The sequence below is a fragment of the Vombatus ursinus genome, unplaced genomic scaffold (assembly GCF_900497805.2).
Source record: "Vombatus ursinus unplaced genomic scaffold, bare-nosed wombat genome assembly UNPS02014782.1, whole genome shotgun sequence".
NCBI lineage: Eukaryota > Metazoa > Chordata > Mammalia > Diprotodontia > Vombatidae > Vombatus > Vombatus ursinus.
The window spans coordinates 235,113-262,372 of record NW_020954560.1 but is presented as its reverse complement, the minus strand read 5'-3'; the positions used below and the strand labels follow the sequence as shown (position 1 = coordinate 262,372).

Sequence of the window (27,260 nt, the reverse complement as noted above, 5' to 3'; positions counted from 1 at the left end):
TTTTCACATGCAAAAAAAAAATTAAAAAAATAGTAAGAATAATAGGGAAAATTGGTCAACTGGTAATGTTGTGGGCTAATGTAGTTTGACAGGATAAAAGTACTGTGCATGGGTAGCCCTAGGAAAAAATGAAGTAAGGTTTTTCTCTGGCCTTCAGGATCTTCTTTATACTCCCCTCCCCCAATAGTAACTTCCTCCTCTTAATCAACAAGCATTTATTAAGCACCTACTATATGCCATGCACTCTGCTTTATGCTGGAGATACAATGACAAAAATGGAATAGCCCCTGCCTTCCAGGAGCTTACATTCTATGGGGGTGGGGGGGAGATAGCATATGCATCTACAAGCATATATACAATAGACATGGTAGTTTGGGAAGGAAGGATATAGGCTCTCCACAATCTGAAATCACCCAGCCTTTCTAGCCCCAACTTATATTGCCCTCTGTGAACCACACACTTCAGTCAAACTTAGCTACTCTACACCCTGAAGATGCCCTATGCTTTCCTGACTCATGCCTTGGCTCACACCGTTCCCTAGGTATGGAATGTCTTCCCTTCCCTGTAACTGCTGAATTCCTTCCCATCTTTTTAAAAGCCAGTGTAAATATCACATTGATTATAACTTTTAACAATGAGGATCTGTCAGTAAAAAGTATCCTCCCCACAAAAATCTCACACAGTAGTTTGTTATATAATTCCCTAGTTTTCTATCTTCTGATGACTTGTTCTGGCATAGGAGGCAACTCTGGGTTTCTTAAAGTCTATGGCAGCTCCACATGAGCTCTGCTAGGTCTTACTAAGCTAGAAAAGAATGTGTAGATTGTCTGTCTGTCCATCTGTTGTCAGAGGGCTAGCCTAGCTCGGTTCAAAGAGGTTTATCGTCAATTTGTCAATAAGATACTGTTTTGGTCACACAAACTCACAAAGACTAGTTTCAGTCTACACCACAGAATCTCAAAAGAATTTCAGAAGTAGATGAGAATTCAGAGTTTATCTAGTTTAATTCAGACCTGAATGGAGCCCAGAGACCTGAGCAAGCATGTCGACTGGCAGAGGCAGATAGGGGCAAGAATCTGAGGCACAAACTCTTGGAAGATGGAGCCATGAGAAGCGTTCCAGCTGAAATGCAAACCTAGGGGCTTGAGTCGTCTGTGGAATATTCCCACTCCCCCAAGGTGGTAGAAGATGTTACCACTTTTCTATGGAGATAAAATTTCTCTTTGCTATTTTGTGACTTGATGGTGTATGGTTCTTGATCTGATCATAAAAGATATATTGGATAGAGGCTTGGGTGATATTTGCATAACCAGTATTACCCCAAATACCCCATAACAGAACTTGAAGGTTCTAGAGTCATGTGGGGCCCATGCTACATACTTAAATAGGAATCTCTTCTAAAAATATACAGTTGATAGCGCACCATCCCTGGAGTCAGGAGGACCTGAGTTCAAATCTGGCCTCAGACACTTTCTAGCTGTGTAACTGTGAGCATCTAACTTAACCCTGATTGTCTCCAACATATATATGTGTTTGTGTGTGTGTGTGTGTGTGTGTGTGTAAAATGTATACATACATACATATATACATACACACACCCCTTATTGACAGTCATCCAGCTTTGACTTGAAGGCCTCTAATGAAGGAAGACCTCTTATGTCCCAAAGTAGTATATTCTACTTTTAGAAAACTGTAACCATTAGGAAGTTTTTCCTTAAATTGAGTCTAAATCTGTGTCTTTGTGATTGCTACACATTGCTCCCAGTTCTGCCTTTTGGGGCCAAGTAGAACAAATCAAATCCCTCTTCCACAGAATAGTATGCTTGGATTTTAGTGTCAGGGTCCTGGCTATGTGATATAAAGAAATGTAAACGGTATGGAGTAAAACAAAGATGGGAAAAGTAACTGGACAACAGTCATATATACAGAGAAGGTCTATGCTAGTGGCAATTTTGAGTGCACTGAAGGATCATTTCTCAAGATATATGAAAGAGGGGATGGTACCATAGATGAGGAAAAAAAAATCCCCATTCTTTATTATTTAAAAAAAGGTGACAGAGAATATCGGTTACTAGTGACTCACATTCCTACTTTGTCATTTGTATAACATTTTTACGAGAATAATCGATACATAAATCTAGGACATCATCCAAACAAACACATGTAAGACTCACACAAGTTTCCTTGAAAGATGAAACAACTCTGACTCTGTTCGATGAACCTCTGATTGTTACTATCAAGCAACGCATAAAGTAGGAACATGTCGTCACTAAAGGCGTTTGCCCCTGACAAGGAGAAAATCCAGTAGAGAGTACAAGATGAACTGATTCCTTACAGAAGCGGAGGTCCTCCAGTCCTACCCTTTGGAGATGACATAACTAAGTCCTGAACACCCTGGACAAGATCCACCATCTTTCACCTGGTAACTAGGTGGCACAGCAGCTATGGTGTGGAGTTGTAGTAAGGAAGACCTGAGTTCAAATCTGGTCCCAGACACTTAGAGCGAATCACTTCACCTCAATCTGCCTCAGTTTCCTCATTTGGAATGTAAAAGTAATAACAGCATCGAACTCCCAGAGTTGTCATGAGGATAAAATGAGATAAGATTTGTAAAGTGCTTTGAAAACTTTAAAGTGCTATATAAATACTAGTTACTATTATTATTATTGTTACTATTAGTAACAATCAAAAGAATTTGACTTAACTCTCTGCACAGGAAAAGCCAAGTGGATGAAGAGTGAATATTGTCCACCCTGTGATATGCAGTTGATGAAACAGCCCATAGAGCTGGTCACTCAGTACACATACACACATATTTTATATAGGGATTGCAAAAGCATAATGGGCTAGGCTCAGAACTGAACAGGCAGAGAGAAGTAGGATAGATTGCCTTTGGGAAATCACAAAATTTAAAAAAAAATGACTTCAGGTTGCTCCCTTTAAACACCAATATTTTGTCTGACTGAGAGTCATAGAAAACTAGAGATACCACAGATCGGAGGTTGAGGGCTGTCCAAAGGCAATGGATATTTGCACAGTGGAGATGAGTGGCAGCAACACATTACAGAAAAATAATTATGATATAAAGTTTGTCATCAGAGAAACGTATGATTGGGAAAAAAAACGGGCCAAGTCATTGATGTAATGAGAGTGAGGGATAACATATAGAGAGCCCATGTTTCCACTGGGAAACATGCAATGCCAAGATAATGAGGAAGGCCTCTGGCATATTGGTGAATTTATGGGAGGACTTGGATGAGAATGGTACAAGATGTGCAGACATGGATGGATTGTAATCTGTGTTAGAGAGAATGCCTACATTGATGAGGTCAGAGAGCCACTGGAGTAATTGACATTCATATCATTCCCTAAGGTCTGAAGGTACCTTCTCCACAATTCTGCAGGGAAGGTAGTGAATTATTATCCCTATTTTTTACAGATGAGGAACCTGGGAGCTTCTGAGAGGCTATGATTTATCTATGGGCATACAGGTGGAAAGTTTCTAAGAAAAGAATCAAAACCAGGTTTCCAGACTTCCAGTTTATCACTTTTTTATTTCTTGTCTTATTATCCTATCTATTTATTTGCTTATTCAATTCACTCACTTATTTTACTGTGTATTCTCTACTAACAGATGATAAGTCAAAATCAAATCACTGTAGAATTGAACACTATATGGTCGAACCTGGACAGACACTATCATCTCCCTTATTTTGAGCACTATGTCTCTCAATGCAGCCTAAAACAATTCATTTTTTTTTAGCTGTCAGCTCACACTGGTGACTCTGATTGATCTTAAGTTCCATTAAACCTTCCTTCTCCCATAATCTTTTTTTTTTTACACAAACTTCTGTCTAGTTGCAGCTCCCTGCCTTTACTTTTGAGCTGATTTTTTTGAACCCCATGGTAGGACTGTACATTTATCTCCTCTAAATATCATCTTATATAACTCACCCCAATAATCTAGCCTTTTTGTCTCCTTGTTTTGTCATCTAAAATGTTTTATTTTTCTGCTTTAAACTGGCTGAAATTTGATAAGCATGGCATCTAGGCTGTCTCTGCCTCTAATAATGATTTTCAACTGCACAGGGTCAAGGGCAGCTTCCTGGGACTCTACATTAGAAACTTCACTCCAAGAGATCAACCCACTAATGACTAAGCTTTTAGTCTAGTCATTCAGAGAGTTTTCAATCTATTCAATCGTACTATCATTTAACTCACATCTTTCCACTGTGCCCATAAAGACAGCACAAAAGACTCTGCAATTGTAAACTCTAAGCTTATACAAAAATGTACATCCATGCCCTAATAAAACACTAAGCACAGGTCCTAAAGTACTGCTATTACCAACAAAAGTTTTGAAAAGCTTTTGTCTTTCCCCAGTCCCAGACAAGAGCGCCATGCTGGAATTGCCTGCTCATCTTGTTTCCTGCCCTAGTCCCCCTTTTTCTTTATCTGTGATACCTGTGACACCTACCTTCTCTCCCCTACCAATCCCCCAAGCTTGTTTGTTTCTATTAGTTGTTAATTGAAATAACTCTCTGATTCCCCAGTAGGAAACTCTGAGGTATTTGTAGGAAGGTGTAGCCAATTAGAAGAGGGAGGCATGGGACAGCAGTGTGCTCTTGGCTATCTCTCTCCAAGGAATCTCTGCAAGTGAAGAAGGGAAAACCAAAAGGGGAAACCTGCAAACACACACACACACACACACACACACACAAATATGTATACATATTTATACATATTTTATATATATCTATTTCTTTATCTATATTTATGTGTGTGTGTGTGTGTGTGTGTGTGCTGGGGAGATAGGGAGGGTGGAGGAAGCTAGGTGTTCACCAGATCAGGGACAACATTTTTTGCCTGAAGTCGATTTCCAGCTGAAAAAGTTATAGCATGGAGGAAGCTAGATGGCATTGTGTATAGAGTGCAGCACCTAGAGTCTGGAAGACCTGAGTTCAAATCTTACTTCAGACACTAGTGCTGTGACCCTACACAAGTTCCTTAGCCTTTCCCAGCCTCAGTTTCCTTGCCTGTAAAGGAGATAATCATAGCACCAACCTCACAGGATTGCTGTGAAGGTCAAATCAGTTAACATATGTAAAGTTCTTTGCAAACCATAAAGGATTAGATTTCTTCTTTCTCCTCCTTCTTCCTCCTCCTTCTCTTTCTTCTTCTCTTCCTACTTCTAGTTGGTTGGTTGGTTATTGTCCTTTGGTTCTCAAAGAGGACCAAAATGGCATCACTGTGTTGGAGTCAAGGTACAGTATGTCCAACTATGGCTGATCAGCCCAATACAAGCTCAGAAGGCTCTGCCACAGGTCGGGCACAAATGATAATTCTACTACAGCTCAGTGCTACAGAGGAATTATAGGGCTGAAGAGCTGAGTTTAGATGATGCTGGAGGACCTGCCTGCTGAAAACTGTGTCTGTCCAGCAGACATATCTGGTACGTTCCAGAAAAAGCTGGAAGAGCATTAGTAAATGGTCTTCTGTCATTTCTGACCTGGCTGCTTTCCTGGACTTCATAATCTCCAGAAACTCATCATTTTGAAAGATGAAATAAACTCCAAAACTCACATGTCCTCAGCTCCCCTTTCTCCTGGGACCCCTCCCTCCCTCTGATTGGAGAGGGTGGAGGGTAGACAGTAGAGAGCTTCTCCCTGATGCTCCACCATTTCCTTTAGGGCCACTATCAGACCCAAGCGGACCAGTCATGATCCAGTATAGAAGAGACAGCTACACTCTTATACACTGGTACAAAATATCACCTGTGATCTACTAAGAGCCCAAGTCATTTCAAATATCTTCTTCACTCTTAAATGGTGTTTAACACCTGTGCTGCTGACCAAGTACTTTACATAAGTGTTTGGGGTGAGATGTCATTGAGTCAAAGGGCTGAGGCAAAACAGGGGTTACTGCTACTGGGTTTAGCAATACCTTATCTCTGTTGTTGTTTGATCGGGTCTGACTCTATGTCAGGACTTCGTCCATGTGATTTTCTTGGCAAAGATACTGCAGTGGTTTGCTGTTTCCTTCTCCAGTGTATCCCCATTTTATAGATTAAGAACTGGGGCAAATAGGGGTCAAGTGACTTGCCCGGGGTCACACAGCTAGTAAATGTCTGGAGGCTGGATTTGAACTCAGATCTCCCTAACTCCAAGCGTGGTGCTCTATCCACTATACCATCCAGCTGCTTTACTGATGAACCTTCAGCCAAAGCCACAATTTTGTTTTATACCTAGGCATGGGGACCCTACTTGTGCATAGGAAGCTGAGAGAGAATGAAAGTGGAAGGGAATCGCTAAGAGGATGAAGGTCCTAATAAGGGTAGAATGGAAAAGAAAAACAGAATTCCAGTCAGAAGCCTCAATGTGGATGAATACATGTGTGGTCTGTTTCTCCTTCAGGCAGATCATCAGGAGGTATGAATAATCACCACTGACATTCTTTTCTCCTGGGGTGGGAAATTTTCACAGAAGCAGTGGGCTTGCCCTAATTTTATTAGGCTTTTATAATAATATATCATCTCAGAACACTTTTCAGCCTGAAATCTCAAGCTTTACAAATGTGCTATTAATTATTTCACCTGGGAAAACTGAGGTAGGAGCCCTAGAGACATGGGATAGCTCTTCCGGCGGCCTGATCACTATGCACTGGGTGGGAGTCTGGACCTTGCTGTGGTCAACTGAGCCTGATGGGTTCCTGCACCCATCAAAGGGAATTGATATGTTTCAGAAGAACCTCTCTGAAGGGATCTTCCCTGCCAATCCACCTGAGTTAATGGCTAGGAATGAGGCTATTAGCTTTGGGCAGACGATTCTTTCAGGGAGCTATCCCAGGTAGCAGGAGTAGCACCTATCACTGCATTACCACAGTCACCGTGCCCAGATAAAGAGAACTTTTCAAAGATTAAGGACACGGGCAGTTTACCTGAAATCTCCAAAGCCCTCCGATGTCATCAGTCGTTTCAAAGCAAACTGGCTCTAGACCTTCTTCCAGGCAACATTTGATAGAGCTGAGCCCGCTCACACCCGCCCCAATCACAGCAATTCTCTTCTTGGTCATTTTCTCTGGAGAGATCCTCTGGGGAAAGGGAATTCCACCTGTCAGAGAGAGTGGGAGAGGAGGAATCATTGGTCCCATCAGGGAACCAGAGAATCTTGGACTCACTTGGCAGTGAGAGGAAGTCTATCTAGAATACCCCCTACTTACCCCATGCATAAATTCCTTCTACAATAGCTCTCACAGCCTGCTCAGCAGATGGTCAGAGTTGACTCAGAAAGACCAGATGCTGGGCTCTCCCAGTTTACCCACTATCAGATACTGATGAGGGCAGAAGATTGAGAGGCCTTCTTTAGTCTGTAGCTGATGAGAGGAGCTGGACTGTGGGGACATGGGGCCAGAAAGCCCCTGAACTCACCTCCTTTCTAGATCTGTCCTCTTCTGGTCTGTAGGCCGTGCTCTTCTCCTCTGGCACTCACTGGTGATGAAAAGGAAGGACACAGCCCTGCTGCCAATGCCAGAAAAAAGCTGGGGAGGAGCTGCTCTGCCCCACCTCCTAATTGATGCCTCCCACTTCTTCAGTCCAGGCTGGGGAGGAAATGATTGCTGCTAGAGTGGGAAAAAAAAATCTCAAACAGTGAAAAACAATTTTTTGGTTTGGTTTTAGACTGGACCTATAATTGCCTTGGTATAAGGAACATCTGATGAGGAAACTATCTGCTCTGAAATGTACAGTCTAGTGCAGGGGAACCTGTGGCCTTCTAAATCCTTAAGTGCGGCCTCAACTGAATCCAAATTTTACAGGACAAATCCTAAGTCCATATGCCACACTGCCAAGTTGGTGAGGGGTAGGAAGTGGGAGGGATTTTCAAGCATAAGAAGCAGCATGAACAAAGGCAAAGAATGAAGGAAAGTGCTGCATACATACAAGGGACACACTGGATCATGGTGTAAATGGAAGGGAGTGCAAGGAAAGGCTTGAAAGGTTTCAGAGAGCCTCGAGTGTCTGGACAGCTTTGAATTCATTCAGTAAGTAGGCATCAGAGGGCACTGAGCTGACCAGATCTGCTGGTAAGGGAAATGAGCCTGGCAAAGGGTATGAAGGATGGATGTGGGGCTAGACCAGGAAGCTTAGTTAGGAGGCTGCTATAGTAATTCAGGACAGTGATGATGAGGACTGATACTAGGGTGCTAGCAGTGAGTGCCAAAGTGGGGGAAGGTTCTACATATATTGCAGATGTTGAATCTTGGGAGAATTCTACCCCAACCTAGCACCTCTAAATTTGTCAGTGAACACTCAAAAGGGTCCTCTCCCAGGATGGTCTTAAGCAAAAGTCTGAGGAATGGAAAAGCCATAAAATTATAAATATAGAGCTGGAAGGGCCCTTACAGACCATCTAGATGGACCCCCTTATTTTACAAATAAAGCTCAGAGAGGGTAAGGGTAAAGGGAATTGTCCAATGTCACCTAGACAGTTAGCAGTTAGCAGTTACAACTGTAATTTAAACCCAGGACCTCTGCCTCCAAATTCTGCACAACTTTGACTAGACCAACTTTCTTCCTTAGCTTTGCCTTTCTGTGTCTTTTGCTCTCTCTGCCTCCTGCCCTCTCCTTTGCCCTTTAGGCACCCAATGTCCTTGTTGTATCCCCTCCTTCCTCTCTTATGTATCTTCCCTCAAGAAAAAATTAAAATTGTTTTTCACACCTTACTATGGCAAGTTTGATAGCTACTCTAGAAGTATTTGCATTTTACCCTTTTTTTTTTCTAATTATGGGAAGAAAAGCTTAAGTCTCCATTTAAGGGGATTTCAGGTATTAGCTGGTAAGCAGAGAAGTGGCAAGGGAACCTTCTTGGGGCCTTTGAAATTATACTATTTAGGCAATAGGCAGTTAAGTAAATCACTTAAGCCTCTCAGCTGTTTCCTCGTCTGTAAAATGAAGGGGTTGGATTCGATCAGTGTTTCTCTGTTACAGGAGAACACACTGTTCTAAATTGCCTCCTTGAGACTTCTAGCCATTGCTCCTGGTTCTACTCTCTGAGTCTCCTTTCTTTAAGATAAACATCTCGAGTTCCTTCAATTGATCCTTCATCTGTCTGACCAATCAGTTGACTGTCAGTCTGGCTTGGCAGGCTGCCTCTTAAATAATTTGGGTCCTTGTGTAACAATGTTAGATTCAAAAGAGTGTGTGTGTGTGTGTGTGTGTGTGTGTGTGTTTGTTTGTGTTTTGTATAGAGCTTTGAAGGACTGCAAAACTTTTTTTTTTTTTGGTGATGCAATTAGGGTTAAGTGACTTGCCCCGAGTCACACAGCTAGTGAGTGTTATGTGTCTGAGGCCGGATTTGAACTTAGGGTCCTCCTGACTCCAAGGCCAGAGCTCTATCACTGCACCACCTAGCTGCCCTACAAAACTTTTAAAATGCAGTATCTCATTTTATTTTTACAACATTGTTGTGACATAAATACTGTGGGTATTCATAGATTCGAGCACTCAGGCTCAGATTTTTGCCAAGATCATACTGATCTGGGGAGGATCAGAGGTGTCACTCAAAACCAGAACTTCCTAATTCTAAGCCTCGTACTCTATCTGCTAGGCCATGTTGCCTCTCATATCGAGAGATTATCCAAAGAGAGGCTAAATCCTACTGTTTCTGCCTCTCACAATGTCTCTCCACTCACATAGCCACCATCTGAGGTCAGGCCTTCATCACCTCTCATTTAGATTATTGTCATCATTTTTTTTTAATTGGGCTCCCGGCCTCAAACCTCTCCCCATCCCAGTAAAACTGCCAAAGCGATTTTCCCAAAGCACAGATTTGACCACATCACCTTCAACTCAACAAATGCCAGGGGCTCTCCGTTGCCTCTAAGCTTGATGTGAACTCCTCTGTTTGGCCTTTGAGGTGCTCTACACCCTGGCCCCTTCCAGTCTTTACTGTTATCCTTACACATGTCCATGCCCTCTGCGCTCTGGCCACACAGACCTACTTACTGTTTCTTACATACCATCCTCCATGTGTCATCTCTGCTTCTTAACCCTGGCCGCCCCCTATGTCTGGAATGCTCTCCTGACTCCTGTCTCCTAGAATCTCTGGCTTCCTCCAAAACTCAGCTGAGAAGACACTTTTCGATTGGAGGCCTTTGCTGGTCCGCCCAGGTGTTATGCCTTCCCCTCTAAACTTACCTTGGAGCTACTTCCTACGGATCTTGGCTGTACTTACACGTGGATGTGTTGTCCACATTTGAATAGTGAACTCCTTCAGGGTAGGGTAGGCAGACCTGTTTTCCCTCTTCCTTTGTAGTCCTAGTGCTTAGAACGTTATTATTGTTGTTGTCCACTAGTGCCCGGCTCTATGTGACCCATGGGGTTTTCTTGGCAAAGATACTGGAGTGGTTTGCCATTTCCTTCTCCAATGTGCTCCCATTTCACAGATAAGGAGCTGAGGCAAATAGGAGTTAAGGGACTTGCCCAGGGTCACACAGCTAGTAAGCATCTGGAGACTGGATTTGAACTCAGATCTTCCTGACTCCAGGCCTGGTGCTCTTCCAAATAGTAAGTCCTTAATAGGTGCTTTCTGATAAATCAATTGAGCACCAGCCTTGGAGCTAGGAAGCTCTGAGACCAAGTCCTTCCAGGGACAAATCACTCAGTGATCCCAACACTTAAAATTACTGATGGATCTGTGGAGGAATTTCCAATCAAGAGTTTCTCACAAATTAAACCAAATTAAAAGGCAAATCATAACTCATCTCTCCCCTCATCCCACAAAAAAGAACCCCAAACTTTCTTCAGTGACCTAAGACTTCACTGACAGGAGGACTTCCTTCACCACAAAGAAAGCAACATTTCTACAATGTGAATGATGGTCTTTGAGAGTTATTGTCACCCCAGAGTTCAGCATGTCTCATTGGTTCTGGCTGTTGATAATCAACTGGTTCTGGGATGACATAGTCAGTCACAGGGCCCTGCTGGAAGCTTTTCCATCTTGGAGGAACATAAGCTCAGCCAGGATAGCATTTGGAAGCCAGAGTCATCTCTATTGTAATGCTAGGGATTTATTCTTTTGTACCACTGCCCATTATGGATAATTATAACAATTGGGAGATGAAAGAGACCTGTCCACGTGTTCTAGTACTAAATATCCAATATGGCAAGAATCACACTTGCGGCCATTGCTTTCCTCATTTCTTTTAATGGTTGGGAAGTGCTGTTTGGGTATGTTATCAAATTTTAAAAAAACCCAACTAGTTCCATATTCTGACAAAATTGCCAAGACATTTACAAATAAAACTCTTGATTTTTAAAAAATTTAGTGTGTTAAACCGAACAGTCTGTCAAAATGCTGGCTTACCCCAGTTCCTCTTTGTTGTCTAAGCCAAAACCTTGTACCTCCCTCACAAGGTGAGCTATTGTATCTGCTTGTTCCCAACAACCAAAATTCTTATTGATCAGAAACAATGACATTGTTTCTTATCAAGCAAAACTATTGTTAGATTAGGTATGAATTTAATTTGAGATATTTGTCTGAAAATTTGAAAAATTAAGCTTATTATTATTTGGTAAGATGGACAGTATGTGCTTCAAACAACTATTTTTAAAGATTTGACTGTAGCTGTTTGTTTCCAAAGTTTTGCTGGTGAAGCAAAGTGAAGGGTACAGCCCCTGCCTTGAGTTTGGAAATCCCTAGGCTAAAGGATTCTCCAGTCCCCTTTCAATTTTAACATTTTGGGATTGATCAGGTTTGACCTCAGTATCCAAGGCTGCATATCTGAAATCTGACTGCCTTTCCTCATCCTCGTCTCTCTCACTTCCTTTTCTTCTGTGTCTCGTCCTCTTTTCCTCTTCCCCTTTTCTTTCCTTTGCTTATTATGCCTTTGGCCTGCCAATGGTACCCATAGGGCATTGCTAAACCCCTCTTGAGGTCCTGTGGGTTAAAGCTCACACTTACCCCTGCCCTGTAGTCTCTTGATACCTTTCTGAATTCAGTTTACCAGCTAAGTTTCAGCTGAATTCAGTAAACTGGATTCAGTTTACCAACTACCACTGCCCTGAATGCCCTTTGACTCCAAATAATCTTTACTCAGCATTATCTGATTATCTCCCTGGGGAAATAGCACCACACTCAAAGGTTATGTTATTCAGTTACCTATAAAAAAGGTATTTGCTCTGCAAATAACTCCAATTTACATAAATCCAATTTAATCCAACAATTATTTATGAAGAACTTACAATATGCAAGGCACTGTACTAGGGATACCAAGAAAAAAAAAACCCAGCTTCTGTCTTCTGAGACCTTATATTCTGTATTGTACCTGACAGGACACAACATGTAAACAAATCATTATGTGTGGGGTTATTTGAGGAGCTCTAACAACTAGGGGCATCAGGAAGGGCTTCATAAAAGAGCCACACAAGCAGACAAGGAAGCCACAGATTCTATGCAGTGGAGGTAAATAGTAGGAAGTGCCCCTTTCCATGCATAGGAGAGCATTTGAGTGAAGGGCCCAGAGGAAGGAGATGGAGGGTCAAGTTTGGGGAATAGGAAGTTGGAACAGACATGGTGTCAAAGGGAGTACTGTGAAACAGGCCAGGGAAGGGAAGTTGAATATGAAGGGCTCTAAATGCCAAAAGGAGGAACACAGGAAGGTAGGAATGCCTGGGATTCATCCAGCCAAGGGGTCTGAGACCATTAGTGAATGACAGCATTGTCAAAGGACCTAGTGAGGATCGTTTGATCAGAAGTGGCAAAGCACCCAGGGAGGAAGGTGGACCAAACCACCACCGTTTCCCATCAGGCCCCAAAAGATCTTGCTTATCAAAGATTTGGGCTTTGCAGTGCCCATCAGGCTACTGGCCCTGACTCCAGTCTGCTCCTGCTGCTAATGTAGTAGCAATCTCTGAAGAGACACAGTTCAAGCTAGTCCCTCTGTCAGTGCTGAAAAAGAAAATTCTCACTCACAAAGTCCTTCACCTTCATTGCCAAAGAAGTTAACATGTGTTTTTATCAATTGATATCACACCTCAATCAGTCAATTAATCAAAAAACATTTATTAAGCACTTACCATGTCTCAGATATGCATTTATTAAGCACTTACTATGTGTCAGACTATGCATTTATTAAGCACTTACTATGTGTCAGACTATGCATTTATTAAGTACGTACTGTGTATCAGACTATGCTATGCTAAGTGCTGGGAATACAAAGACAAAGCTTGAGAGGGTCCCTGCCCTGAGGAAGCTGGCATTTTAGTGGGTGAGGCACCTTACATATGCCAGCTATCTTAAAAGTCTTTTAAATTTTAGTAAGCTTAAAGATACCCTGAGACTTTTGGAATGCTCGGTCTAGACACATTTACTAAAGAAGCCACCTTTCTTTTCCTTCTAGTCAAACAGAATTACTTACCTCTGTCTAGCTGATGCACCTTGAGGACTACTGGGCCTTTCCATCCACCTTGGGACGGTACCCTCCTTTGTATTGACTCACCCAAGAATTATGTAAGCTCCTTAAGACCAGGGATTGTCTTAGAGCATGATGATGATGATGATGATGATGATGATGATGATGATGACAATGATGGCTAACATTTATATAGCATTTACTATGTGTCAGGTTGTAAGGAAGGTGAATTTTGTTATTCTTTTTTAGATAATAGTTTCTACTAATTCCCAGGATCCATGGCTGAAACAATCTATTAGTTCTCAGGATTTCACATTGTAAACAATTTCTACTGGGACTGCACAGTGAGATATATCAATGAGATAATGTAAACATTTGAGTTAAGTTGTAAATACCTACTTCACTTGAGCTGTGCTAAGTTGTCATGATATTGCTAAAGTTAATGTAAACCTGTGAGGCTATTGCTGGCAAATTGCCTTCTTTGTGTGCTCCTCTATAAATCAAGTGAGGACTGGTCAGTAAGTGGGGAATACCTAAGGGAATGTGACAGTGTAATTCTGTGCTTGCCTCAACTGGCCCCCATCGAGACTTAGGGCATGTTGAAGGAGTTGGTACTCCCATTGCAATCATGGCAACCCCATCGAGGAGAATAGAGTAAGTTATTTAACCCTCATTATATCTCCATTCCCATCCTTTTGGCTGCCCAGATCAAAAGTGAACCTGCTAGAAGTGCCCCCCCCCCCCACTTACAGTTGGCAGAGGCCGTAATAATTATCTCATTTGATCCTCACAACAACTCTGGGAGGCAGGTGCTATTATTATGTTTCTTGCCTTTATTCCTGATTCCATGCTTTTGCTCATGTGGACAAGCCTTTATGAAATACATATCGGCTCACCTAATTCTACCCATTTTTAACCTCCAATAGAAGTCCCACTCCTTTCAAGATTTCCTCACCAATTTCCAACCAATATTGATTTTTTTTCTCTGAACACTTATTGTATTTATAGTCAGACACAGTTTTGCCCTTAAGTGTTGGGTAATTGCCATGTTATTTTGTCTTCCCAAATACATTTTAAGTACCTTGAGGACAGTTATGATGTCTTTTTTGCAGACATCTCCTAAAATACATAGCATACTGTGGAACTTCTAGTATCTACTTATAGGAGCAATTACCAAATATTTGGTAATTGATTACTGTAAGAAAGAAAACTCAGAATCAAAGTAAAAAGATCGATATTTAAGGGGCCTCTCTATTACTTAGCACCAGTATCACTTTGGGCCAAGTCTCAAACTTATTGAATCTCAGTTTCCTCATCCTCTGTCCTGGTCATACCACATCTAGGGTACTGTGTTTCAATTCTGCTTTCTACATTTTAGAAGGGGCAGTCAGGATAGCGGAAAGCCTTGAGTTCATGATATAAGGATGGGCTGAAGGAACTGGGCGTGTTTAACCTGGAGAAGAGAAATCTCAGGTTAGATATGATAGCTGCCCTTGAGTCTGGAAAAGAGAGGTTCTGATAAGATAAAGGGCAGCATAATCAGCAGAGAGAAAATGCACTAAAAGAAAGGCTCCCTTCCCCCCTTAAAGAAAACACCCCAAGGGCAGCTAGGTGGTGCAGTGGATAGAGTGCATGCCCTGAAGTCAGGAGGACATGAGTTCAAAGCCGACCTTAGACCAAACACTTGACACTTACTAGCTGTGTGACCCAGGGCAAGTCACTTAACCCCAACTGCCTAAAAAAAAAAAAAGAAAAGAAAACACCCTAGTCTTACCGGTCCTGATGACCTGTGATCCCCTGGTACTCTCTTAGATCTTCCATGGAAATTTTGACTGGGAATTTGGAAAGAAGGGGGAAATCATTCCACATAACCCAATTTGGACCAAAAATACAGTTTTATAGACACTGTTACTAAACAGCTACTAAACTTCTTTCTTTCCCCCCACAAAACCTCCTTACATGACCATCCTTCTAGTCACATAGCTTTGAAACTTTGGCATTCTCCTTCACCCTCTAATTCTCTTCCTTCCCATCCCCATATATCATCAGTTGGCAAATCTTGCCATGACATCTCACATTTGTCCCTCTTTTTCATTCACAAGGTTACAACCCTAGTTCATACCCTCATCACCTCTCACCTGGACCACTTCAGTTAGCCTCCTAACTGGGAAGTGCTATTTATATAGCATCTACTATGTGCCAGGCACTATACTAAGCACTTTCAAACAAATATTTTATTTCATCTTCACAATAATTCTGGAGGGTAGGTGCTATCTTCACCCCCATTTTACAATGAGGAAACGGAGGCAGACAAGTGAAGTGACTTGCCCAGGGTCATATAGCTCATTTGAGCCTCACAATAACGCTTTGAGGTAAGTGCTATTATTATCCCCATTTTATAGTTGAGGAAACTGAGGCAATCAGAGATTAAATGACTTACCCAGGGTCATATAGACAGTGACTGTCTGGAACTAGATTTGAACTCGGGTCTTCCTGATTCTAAGCCCAGTGCTCCAGTCACTGTTCTACCAGCTGCCTCAAGTGTCTCCCCCAAAAACTTTCAGGTTTGATCATGTCACCCTACTCTTCAATAAACTTCAGGGGCTCCCTATGAACTCTAGGATCAAATATAAACTCTGACCTTTAAAGCCCTTTATAATTTGTCCCCAAACTACCTTTCTAGACTTAAACATACATATGCAGTCTGCCAACCTCACCCAATCAATCAATAAACATTGATAAAGCAGCTACTATGTGTCAGGCACTGTGCTAAGCACCAGGGATACAGGAAGAGCCAAAAATTGATCCCTGCCCTCAAGGAGCTTACAATCTAATGGGAGAGAAAAGACGCAAACAAATATATACAAAGCAAGCTACATACAGGATAAATAGGAAATAATTAATAGGAAATAAAAATAGAATTAAGATGGGTTGGGAAAGGCCTCCTGTAAAAGATGGAGTTTTAGTTGGGACTTAAAACAAGTCAGGAAAGTCAGAAGGTGTAATTGAAGAGAGAGAGAGAGAGAGAGAGAGAGAGCATTCCAAGCATGAGGAACAGCCACGATCACTTGGCTTGTTTTCATATTTAATCTTATTATCCCAAACTGTACAGTAATCTGTGAGCATGTTTATATATTTTCAATTTCATAACAATTTCATGGTTAATATCTCATTAATCAGTTGGTTTGAACCCCTACTCTAATTCATTAAATGTTATTTATTGAATAAACTAGAGAAATCTCCTTTCCCAATACTAGTTACTCATCTCTCTAGATAGTAAATCCTTTAATTTCCTATGACTAAATATTAAAATTACTGAATATATGTTGTTAAGATGAAATCAATAATAAAACAAATGCATAATTATTTATGCTATTTTAGCTGTGAGAAAGAGCATAGTTAGTCACTTGAAATTCTCACTTCAACAACAGATAACTGATTTTAAAAATTTGTTTATTATGAATTTAAACACCAAATGAAATGGGTCTTTCCATAATCATCATAAACAGAAAATGTCTTGATTGTCCATGAAATTATAGATCTTTATTCTGTTCAGCTTGCTTTTCTTTTAAAGAAAATAATAACTTCTGTAATTTTGCTTTCAAAGTGGTCCTGCTTTTCTACGTGCCTTCTCTTCCTCCTTATTTGTAGATTTTATGTTAATTACTAAAATTTTAACCTCTTTCTCATCAATCAGTTGGTTTGAACTCCTACTCCAAATCAGCAAACATTATTTATTGAATAAATTGGAAAAACATTCTTTTCAATATTAGTTGCTCAGAGGGGCAGCTAGGTGGCGCAGTGGATACAGCACCGGCCCTGAAGTCAGGAGGACCTGAGTTCAAATCTGACCTCAGACCAAACACTTGACACGTACTAGCTGTGTGACCCTGGGCAAGTCACTTAACCCCGACTGTCTCACCAAAAAAAAAAAAAATTAGTTGCTCATATCTTTATATATATCTTAATTCCCTTAATATCCTGTCATTAAATAAATGTTAGTCGCTGAATATACAGTTTATTAGCATGAAATCAATAATAAAACAAATACATAGATATTTGACTGTGAGAAAGATCATATCCAGTCATTTAAAATCCTTACTATAATAAAAGATGACTTTATTTTTTAAAAAATAAGTAATAATATAATAATAAATATAAGTAATATAAATGAATGAGAAATAAAATAAAAATAATAAATAAGTAAAATAAAGTAATTTTATTCTTAATTTAAACACCAAATCAAAGCTAGATGGTGTAATACATTGGAACACTGGGCCTAGAGTCAGAAAGCCAGAAAATTCCAACCTACCTTCAGACATTTACTAGTTCTGTGATCTTGGGCATGTCACTTAACAGCTGTCGGCCTCAGTTTCCTTATCTGTAAAATGGGGATGATAATAGCACCTCACAGGGTTGTTATGAGGATCAAATGAGATAATATTTGTAGTCATTTAATAAATGCTTGGTCCCTTCTCCCCTTCCCAAATGAAATGGGCATTTCCATATTCTTAGTAAAACAGAAAAAAGAAGATTGTACATGAAACTGTAGATCTCTATTATGATTAGCTTGTTTTTCTTTTAAAGTATGTAATACATTCAACTGAAATTTTGCATTCAGAGTAGTCCTGCTTCCTTCTGGCTTCTGGCCTTTTACTTTTTTTTTTCTTCTGTAAGACAATATTTATTAAGCACCTTTAGTGCTGGGCACCATGCCTTGACATAGACAAACATTCTGCCCTTGAGAAGGCTTAAAGCCTAATATGGGTTTATGTGAATATAAAAAGAAAGATGCAAAATAAAGAGACAATGACCTCCATTCTTTACTATCCCAAGTCTTGACCAACTGTCATTCCCACCTATCCCTAAACATAAGTAATATCAGTTTTCAATTAACAAGCCATCCCTTTAATGATCAGGTATTTCAGTCACTACTAATTAGTTTTCGATAGAGGATCAACTCAACCCAAATAGATATGGAAAGTCACTTCATTAATACTCTGAAAACAGGATACAAATGAGTTTTCAATTAATACTCTATCCCTTTAATGACCATGCAATTCCATCATTATTAATTAGCTCTCCACAAAGAACCCTAAAAATCCAAATAGATAGGGGAAACACTTCATTAATATTTTGAAAACAGGGCAACCCCTGAGGGTGATGAATTAATTACTTTTGATTTGCTGAAAGCCTATACAATAGGGGCTAGCTATCCGTCTTTTTATTACTTTGTATCCCTAATTTCCCCACTCCCAATTTGCCTGGCAATCAGGCTGTCAGTGACTATTTTAGCCATAGTACTAATAACTGAGGCCTCCAGGCCCCCTAGCAATGTCCAGCTGGGCTTTCTCTTCATGACACATTAATCTCATTAAGTAGATGATTAAACTTAGAACACTCAACCACATTCTCAAGAACTTTTCCTACATGGGAAAAGCTTCACACAGTATGAAACTTGGTTTTACTCAAGCCTCTTCCTTTCCAAGACAGAAAACACAAAACCAAGGAATGGAATGGAATGGGTTGTTTTTTTTTCCTATTAAGACAAAACCAATGAAACTCAGAACTAAATCACTCGACCCTTTCTCTTCTTATCTCCTCCCAGTTCAAAATGCTTACACCTCTTAATGGCAAGCATCTTAGACCTGCAGTTGGGTTCCACACATTCAAGCCTTAGTGCAATCTTTTTTGTGGTCTTTGCCTTTTTCGAGGAAATTGGTTTTGTTTGACCACCATAGCTACTTTGCTTCCTATTGTATGGCCTTTTCCCCTGCATGTGGAGGGAATCTTTGCGTTTGTTGTACTGCATCACTTTGTGAGGCTTGTGCTTGCCACACTTTTTGCAGAAAGTTCTGCAGGGATGTTCACCGAAGGATAGTGCTCCTTCTAACTGGGGTTCTCTGATGTCCAGGTCGCTGGGATCCCTTGGCCAAGCGCTCATAGGTGACTGCTAAAGAAGACCACCAGCTTCAAAGGATGACAGTGGAAGGTATCCTTTTACTTTTTAAAAAAGAGATATCAACAATTTTTTCTCTCTCTTCCCTGTGTCTCCATTCCACCCTTCCTCCCCAGTGGGTAAAAAGAAAAACAAGGCTCCTACAAAGATATCCACAATCAAGAAAAACAAATTCCCACATTGTCTTTGCCTGAAAATGTATAACATATGTCATATTGTGTATCTTGAGTCCTCTCTGTGAAGAGGTGGGTAGCATGCTTCATCATGAGTCCTTGATACAAATTCTAAAGACATTCCATTTTTAGACCTTTTCATTTCTCTTCTTTTCAGTCACGATAGGCAAAAAAATCTCTCCAGAACTATACTTACAAACTGCTAATTCTCTGACTCTTTATAGAATTCTTTTGATTTTTTATTTTTATAAAATAACAATTGAGACAATTCTTATATATATGTATATATATGTATATATATATATACATATATATACACATATATAAAACTTTCTGTCTTCCCCACTGATTCCACACAGATCAAAGTTAATATACTCCTACTCTCCCTGACTTCACAGGGAGAAGCACCCTTTAGAAAGACAGTTGCAATTGTAGCTACAAATTACCCTCTCCACAACATTCCATTTGGCTCTTAGTAACTATAGTCTCTGTGTGAGAGACTAAAAGAATATTTCCTCTCACAGCCAAAAATTTCCAGTCCCTGAGAATCATTTGAGGGCATATCAAATCCATATTAATTATAAATGCAAATCATGTAACTTAGATACATTGTTACTTCTAATAAATGTTATATACATCACTCCCCTTCCTATAGTCTACATTTCAACCAAACTAGTCTTCCTTTACCTCATAACTGGTACTTTATCTTCTATCTCCATGCCTTTGCATTGGTTTCCAGGCCCGGAAAGTATTTCTTCCTCATCTCTGCTTTGTAGAATCCTTTACTTCCTTCAACACTCATTTTAAATGTCACTCTTTACATGGAAACTTTCTTCTAAGTCCCCTGCCCCAACTCCCCTTATTTTGTATATATTTATATATACACAAATCTCCTCTGCTAGAATATAAGCTTCTGCAGGGGAAGGGCTGTTTCATTTCTGTTTTTTGTATCCAGAAAACTTATCACAGTACCTGGCACATAGTAGATGTTTAATAAATGCTTGTTAATTGATCGAAAGGTCTCTCGTTTCAGGCAATGGTCATCTCACTGTGAAGAATCCCACAGGTTTAGTGTACCCTCTTTTTATCTGAGTTTGACACCACTGTTTAAATGAGCTTTGGGCTAGCTGAATATACCCAGCTTTAATTCTACTGGAACAGAGATGGTTGTGAAACGATGCTGATCCCTGTGATCTCATGACCCAGACCTTAGGGTAGGCTGAGATGGGGGTTGGGTGCACAGGGTTTAGCCAGAAGGGCTTTTGGTCTTTGGAAGGGAATGAGTCTAGGAATTAAATGGAATGTACTCAAAGTCTGTGTTTTGTAAGAGTAGTTAATGTTCCTCCTTTTATCTTTAATCTGTAACCTGAGCTCTCCCTACCCTTAGAATTGTTACCATGGAAACCTGAGGTACCCGAAATGTTTGGCTATTGGTGGGCAGACATTTCCCTGAGTTTCCTAAATGCCCTTGAATTTGACCTTGGCAGGTTGGTAGAGTGGACCCAACGTTGGCTGAGAAACCCAAACGGTCAGGTTGAGAGACAAAGAAAGAGGGAAAAAATATTGCTTGGCATCCCTGTATGCCAGAACTTATCACTGTGGAGCAGGATGTGTGGAGCACAGAGGAATGGAGGTGTTCATGACTGCAAACTGATGACCAGGGATGAGCCAAAGCTGAGCCAGCTGAGCAGGAATGATCTGGGAGAAGTAGAGGCAGTGGCCAGTAGATCCTGAGCCTCTGTGAGAAGTGCCAGCCCAGTCTGCAGTGCTTTTAATTCCCCTTTCAGTTCCTCCTGTGAGAAAGCTGCTTTGCCCATTTGCCAATTAGTCACTTCCTTGTTATCCAGGGAGAAGCACAAGAAAGAGAAATACTTGTTTTGTCCCTTTGCATCTTCCTCCCATTGCAACCATCTTACTCTCATTTCTTTGCCATTTAACCTGTTATGAAAGAAGCCAGATGATTATCATGAGTCTCCTGGTCTAAAATGTAAAGAATGGCGTGGAGAAAGGAGAAGCTAGAACCCATCATGGGGGTGGGAAAAGGAGACTGGTTTGTTTATTTATTGTTTCTCAAACAAGTTGGCTGGATAGGGGCTGGATCCAATTACAGACAGTTTTATAATTTATTAGTGTTGTGCCAAAGGTTAATCATATCCCATATTTATTTTTTTTTAATAAACCTTTAACAAAATGATAAGCCCAAAAGTTACCAGCTGGTGGGAAGCAACCGTTTTAGCCTGAGGGTAAGCATGTTGGGGCTGCTCGTTCCATCTCACCAAGACCTAGGGGAGGTGGAGTGATTATGGCTGTGAGTTTTGTTGAAATTGTAGTTGGTTAGTTGTCCTTATTTTGGCACTAGAGGACTCCTGCCCTCACTTATACACATAGCTAGTCTGATAAAATGCTTTAAAAATACTACCCTTAGGGAAGGTGAATAAATAAGACACAAAACTAAGAGTTAATGAATGGATTGGGGCAATTAACTGGGTGATCAGATTGAAAAAGCAAATGTATACTCCTAGAAAAGAGACATAGACCTGGGAATTACTCATGAAGGAGTAGATCAGCATCCAGTATCTACGATCCTGATAGAGAGAAATAGGAAATATGATTGATATCCAGAGTAAGTCCTAGTATTGAATGGGCCATGTTTCAATTGCTATATGTTTCAAATGCTGATATAAGACTGGTGAGGAAAATTTGGTCTAGGGTGCTGGAAACCCCAAAATGCAAGGGTACACGGTATGATCTGCCTTGAAAGAATTCGACCACTCAAGCCTTCCAGTCAAAGTAACAAGTTTATTTTGTGATACCAACACAAGTGGTCCAGACTTCTAGTGACTCTGTGCAATTTAAGCTGGGGGAGGGGGGATTGATACTTTTATAGGGAAATAGATTGTGGGAAGATTTGGATGGGATCTAAGAATGGCAAGTAGCCTGAGGTAATCCAGAGGTAACAGAGAGGGGGTCTGGATTGGATTAAGGAGTTGGAAGTAGCCTGGGGTGGTCTGGAGGTAAACCAGAATAGAGGGCTGGGGGCCACAATGAAAGGACAGTTGAGAGGATTAGTGACTGGGATGGGCAGGATGTCTAGGATGAATCTGTGGGACAGTTCAGGGGCTTTTCCTTTTTGGGGTCCAGTGTGAATCCCATCCCCATCATTCAAAATGAATTATTTCTCACATTCGAGAAAAGAAGTAAGCATAGGTGGCATAGGTACTCCCTTAAGTGGTAGTTCTGGGCAGGAATTGGAGGAGGAGGGTCCCAAGGATAGAGGCATCTAAATTGTCAGAAGGAAAAGTTCAGGTTAGCATAAGCAGAGATAGGAGAGAAGTGAGCACAGATGACCTGGATAATTCCCTTAAATAATGGTTTTGTTACATACAGTGTAAATAGAAAGCAATTTCAGAGGGAAGTCTTGAACAGGGGGTAGGAACTAGGAAAGGCCTTCTTCACGAGGGGGAATTTGAGCTGAGTCTTGAAGGAATCCAAGGAAACTAAAGGGAAAATGTGAGGGGACAGTCAGTGCAAAGACAGAGAGACAGGAGACAGTGTCATGTTCCAGAAACTGCCAATAGGCCAACATAGTTGGATCATAGAGTACATGAGGTGTGAGAACACTGCTGAGGTAGCAAAGGGCCAGGTTATGACAAGCTTTACACACCAGAGGGATTTTTGTTTAGTCTTAGGGATAAGAAGGATCCACTGGAGCCCTTGAGAAGAGGTTGCTTGTCAGATCGACGCTTTAGAAAAGTCACCATGTACTACATCACACCTCTCAGATTGGCTAACATGACCAAATAGGAAAATGATAAGTGTTGGAGAAGATGTGGGAAAATTGGAACACTAATGCAGTGTTGGTGGAGTTGTGAACTGATCCAACCGTTTTAGAGAGCATTTTGGAACTATGCCCAAAGGGCTATAAAAATGTACATACCCTTTGACCCAGCAATAGCACTTCTAGGGCTGTATCTCAAAAAGATCATAGAAATGGAAAAGGACCCACATGCACAAAAATATTTATAGCAGCTCTTTCTGTGGTGGCAAAGAATTGGAAGTTGAGGGGATGCCCATCAATTGGGGAATGACTGAGGAAGTTGTGGTATATGAATGTAATGGAATACTATTGTGCTATAAGAAATGATGAGCAAGCAGACTTCAGAAAAACCTGGAAAGACTTGTATGGACTGATGCTGAGTGAAGTGAACAGAACCAGGAGCACGTTCTACACAGTAACAGCCACACTGTGCAATAATTAACTTTGAGAGACTTAGCCCTTGTCATCAATGCAAGGATCTAAGACAAATCCAAACGTCTCATGATGGAAAATACTATCCACATCTAGAGAAAGAACTATAGAGTTTGAATGCAGATTGAAGCATATTATTTGCTCTTTTTTCTTCTGTTTTGTTTTGTTTCTTTTTTCTTGTGGTTCCTCCTATTGGTTATGACTCTTCTTTACAACATGACTAATGTATAAATATGTTTAATAGGAATGTATATGTAGAGTCTATATCAGATTGCACACCATCTTGGAAAGGGAGGTGGGGAGAGAGGAGGAGAAAATTTAAAACTCAAAAGTTTATGGAAGTGATTGTTGAAAACTAAAAATAAATTAATTAATAAAAAAAAATCACCATGGCAGCTGAGTGAAGGATGGATGGAATGGGGAAAGATTAGGCAGAGGTGTGCTGCCAGCAAATATAAAGGCCTTATCAAGGTAACTAGAAAGCAGATGTGGGTGGACCTGCCAGTTATGGGCTAGATTGACAGACAGCCAAATGCTTGTGAGGCTGTGGAGAAAACTTAAGCCTGCACAGTAATTCTGGCTGCCCTTGCCCTGCAGCAAAGCATAGAGCTGATGCCTAGGACTCTGGGTGGGTGCCACCTCTCCCCAGGGACTAGGGGTGGAGCCAAGGTCATCCCAAGGACTTGCAGTGGAGCGCAGCCAGAAGCCTCATGTGTTATTAACTTCACTTGTGCCCTGTAAACAGAGAGTAGTGACACTGGTTGACACTGGTGCTGAGTGCAACCTCATCTATGGGAACCTCAGCCCATTCCGGGGTCCCAACAACTATCTCAGGGGGAAGGGGGACCACTGAAGTAAAACAAGTGGGGTTGATTATGCAAAGAGGGAGACTCCTTCCCAGCCAGTATTCGGTTTTTATCTCCCCAATGCCAGAATACATCTTGAGGATTTCCATATATAAGATTTGACTCTACAGAGGCCGATAGGTGAATTCAGGCTTTAGGGTAGAGTGGTAAAAACTGTTTTCCAAGGTGAAGCCAAATGGGAACTGGTTTCTCTATGCTCTATTGGCTCCAAGGTGGATAGTCACAACCTGGTAATCTCACCTCCCTGGTGAACACAAGGAGATAGGAGAGAGAATGCAGGAATTGTATAGAATGGGTAGGCTGCAGCCTGTCTGTAGTGCCTTTAATAGTCATGTATGGCCGGTCCAAAAGCTAGCTGGGTCATGAGGATGACTGCAGATTATAGTTTAACAAAGTAGTAGCCTGTGTTTGTGCTGCTGTACCAAACATTACAGACATCTGGAAGTACCTAGCAAACCACCCAGGTACTTATCATGCAACTCTTGACTTGGCTAACACCCTTTTTCAGCATGCCCTAGGCCCAGAAGCCCAGAACCAATTTGCCTTCACATTAGAGGGTCAGCAGCCCTGCCCTGGGGCTTCTTACATAGCCCGACCATCTGCCATGGCATAGGAGCCTGGGAACTCAGCTTGTTCCATTCCATGAAGACATCCAAAGGACCCATTCCATTGACGACATGATATTAACTCATGAGACTATTTCTCTCTTGCAGGACTTACTGCATGCCTTGACAGAACACCTTCAAGAAGGGAGATGGGTCATGAATCTGGCCCACAACCAAGGACCTGGCACATCTGTAAAGTTCTTCAGGGTGGTGTGGTTGGGTAACACAAGAGTGGTGCCAGAAGCTGTCATAGATAAAATGCAAGTCTACCCCTTACCCACCACAGTTAAAGGAAGTATTTTGGGGAGTTTCAGAGTCTTGGAGAATATTTATATCTCACTTGGCTCAATGATTGCCACCCCAGTTCAGGCTAAGCAAGAAAGGCACCAGGTGGAAAAGGGGAAAGGCATAACAACAAGCCTTAGAAAAGGCTGAGATGTTGGTACAACAAATGAAAACTTTAGGGGTTATACACAAAGAAGCCCCTTCAGTCTAGATGTCACAGTCACTCCTGAAGGAATGGGATGGAGCCTGTGGCAAACAAAGGGGAGGGCCATGTGGCTTTAGGATTTATAGAAAGGTCTAGAAACCAGATACACTCCTATTAAAAAAATAATTATTGGCAATGTATCTTTTTCTGCAGCAACTGGAGCCCCTTAAAGGTGGTGCACAAATCACTATGTGTACCATTTATCCCATCAATGAATGGGTAGATAGAGTGGTATTCATGAAATCACAATTGGCTGTAGCACAGCTTGACTAAAAGAGGCCATCTATCAGACAGCGCCTTGTCCTCTGAGCTACAAGCTATTTTAGGCTCTGTTACATACACTGAGTGCCAGAAATGTCAACTGTTGACCCAGTCCCTAATCTCCCACAAGGTAAAGAAGGTATGGGGACTATACCCCCTGAGGCATAGTTTACAGATGACTCAGTTAAGGGCAACTCCTCTCTACCTGGTCAGTGGTAGTGATTCAACCTGCCACTAACATCATCTGGCTAGAGACAGTTAAGGGGCATAGCAGCCAATAAGCACATTTGTGGGCAGTTTGGATGGTGGTGATGTATGAACCATGACTTTTGGGGTATGCACAGATAGTTGGGCTTAACTATGTGGATGGGTCAATGGCATAAAGATGAATGATCTGTATTGGGCAAACTTTTGGAGGACAGTGACATGTGGCAAGATATGTGGGTACGATTAAGTGATCCCAAACCTGACTGACAGTGTTTCATGTCCTGGCACACTGCCTACACACAACCCAGGAACACAGAGGTAGATGCCTTAACCAGGGTGTGTGCACTGGTGCCTAGACCACTAACTGATATAGTCAACTGGGTCCATCATAAAAGTGGCCACAGGGGAGCCAGAGTAGGCTGGAGAATAACAAAAAATACTGGGTTGCCTCTCACAAAAAGGGACATGAAAGAAACAGTTGCCCAATATCTGGTGCGTGCCCGCTAAAAGCCACAGCAAATACCTTATGCCCCTGGACATCTAATGAGGCATTGAAGCAACATTGAACCAGCAAAGACGTGGCGGTCGATGATATTGGAATTCTGCCCATGAATGAGAGTTCCAGGTATGCGCTGGTATGTATAGATAGTTACAGGCATCATGTAGGCATTTTCCAGTAAGTGGACCACTCAGCAAACAACTGTACAAGAATTAGAAAAACTGATTACTATGTATGTGTACCCAATCTAAATGGAGAGTGACAGGGAATTTCATTTTATGGATCATGATGTACAAGAATGGACTGGTGAGCATAATGTAAAATGATAGTACCACCTCCCTTATAACCCCCAGGCAGCTGGATTGGTAAAACATAAAAATGGGGGTTTGAAGGCACAAGTAAAGGCACTAACAGGTCATGACATGATGGGGGCCTGGGCAAAGTGCTGCCTCATGCCTTTAAGATCTTCAATGAAGCCCCTGTTGGGCCTAGAGCTCTATATGACCTTTCAGGCTCACAACCTGACATGCCCATGACTGTTAGG

At 41.4% G+C, this 27,260-nt stretch overlaps 1 protein-coding gene across 5 annotated transcripts in view; it reads right to left on the bottom strand.

Moving 5' to 3' along the window:
* FMO5 (flavin containing monooxygenase 5) overlaps positions 1-27,260 on the bottom strand; it is a 76,946-nt gene that overhangs the window by 23,034 nt on the left and 26,652 nt on the right. For 2 of the 5 annotated variants that reach the window (XM_027866703.1, XM_027866707.1), the window contains exons 2-3: positions 7,427-7,617; positions 6,937-7,109 (exon numbers count right to left, since the gene is read on the bottom strand). In XM_027866703.1, the coding sequence (XP_027722504.1) occupies positions 6,937-7,071 (135 nt within the window). In that variant the 5' untranslated portion in view covers positions 7,072-7,109; positions 7,427-7,617. Of the gene's footprint in view, positions 1-6,936; positions 7,110-7,426; positions 7,618-15,181; positions 15,203-17,719; positions 17,762-27,260 lie in introns of those variants that run through there. The other 3 variants (XM_027866704.1, XM_027866706.1, XM_027866705.1) reach the window with 3 other exon arrangements.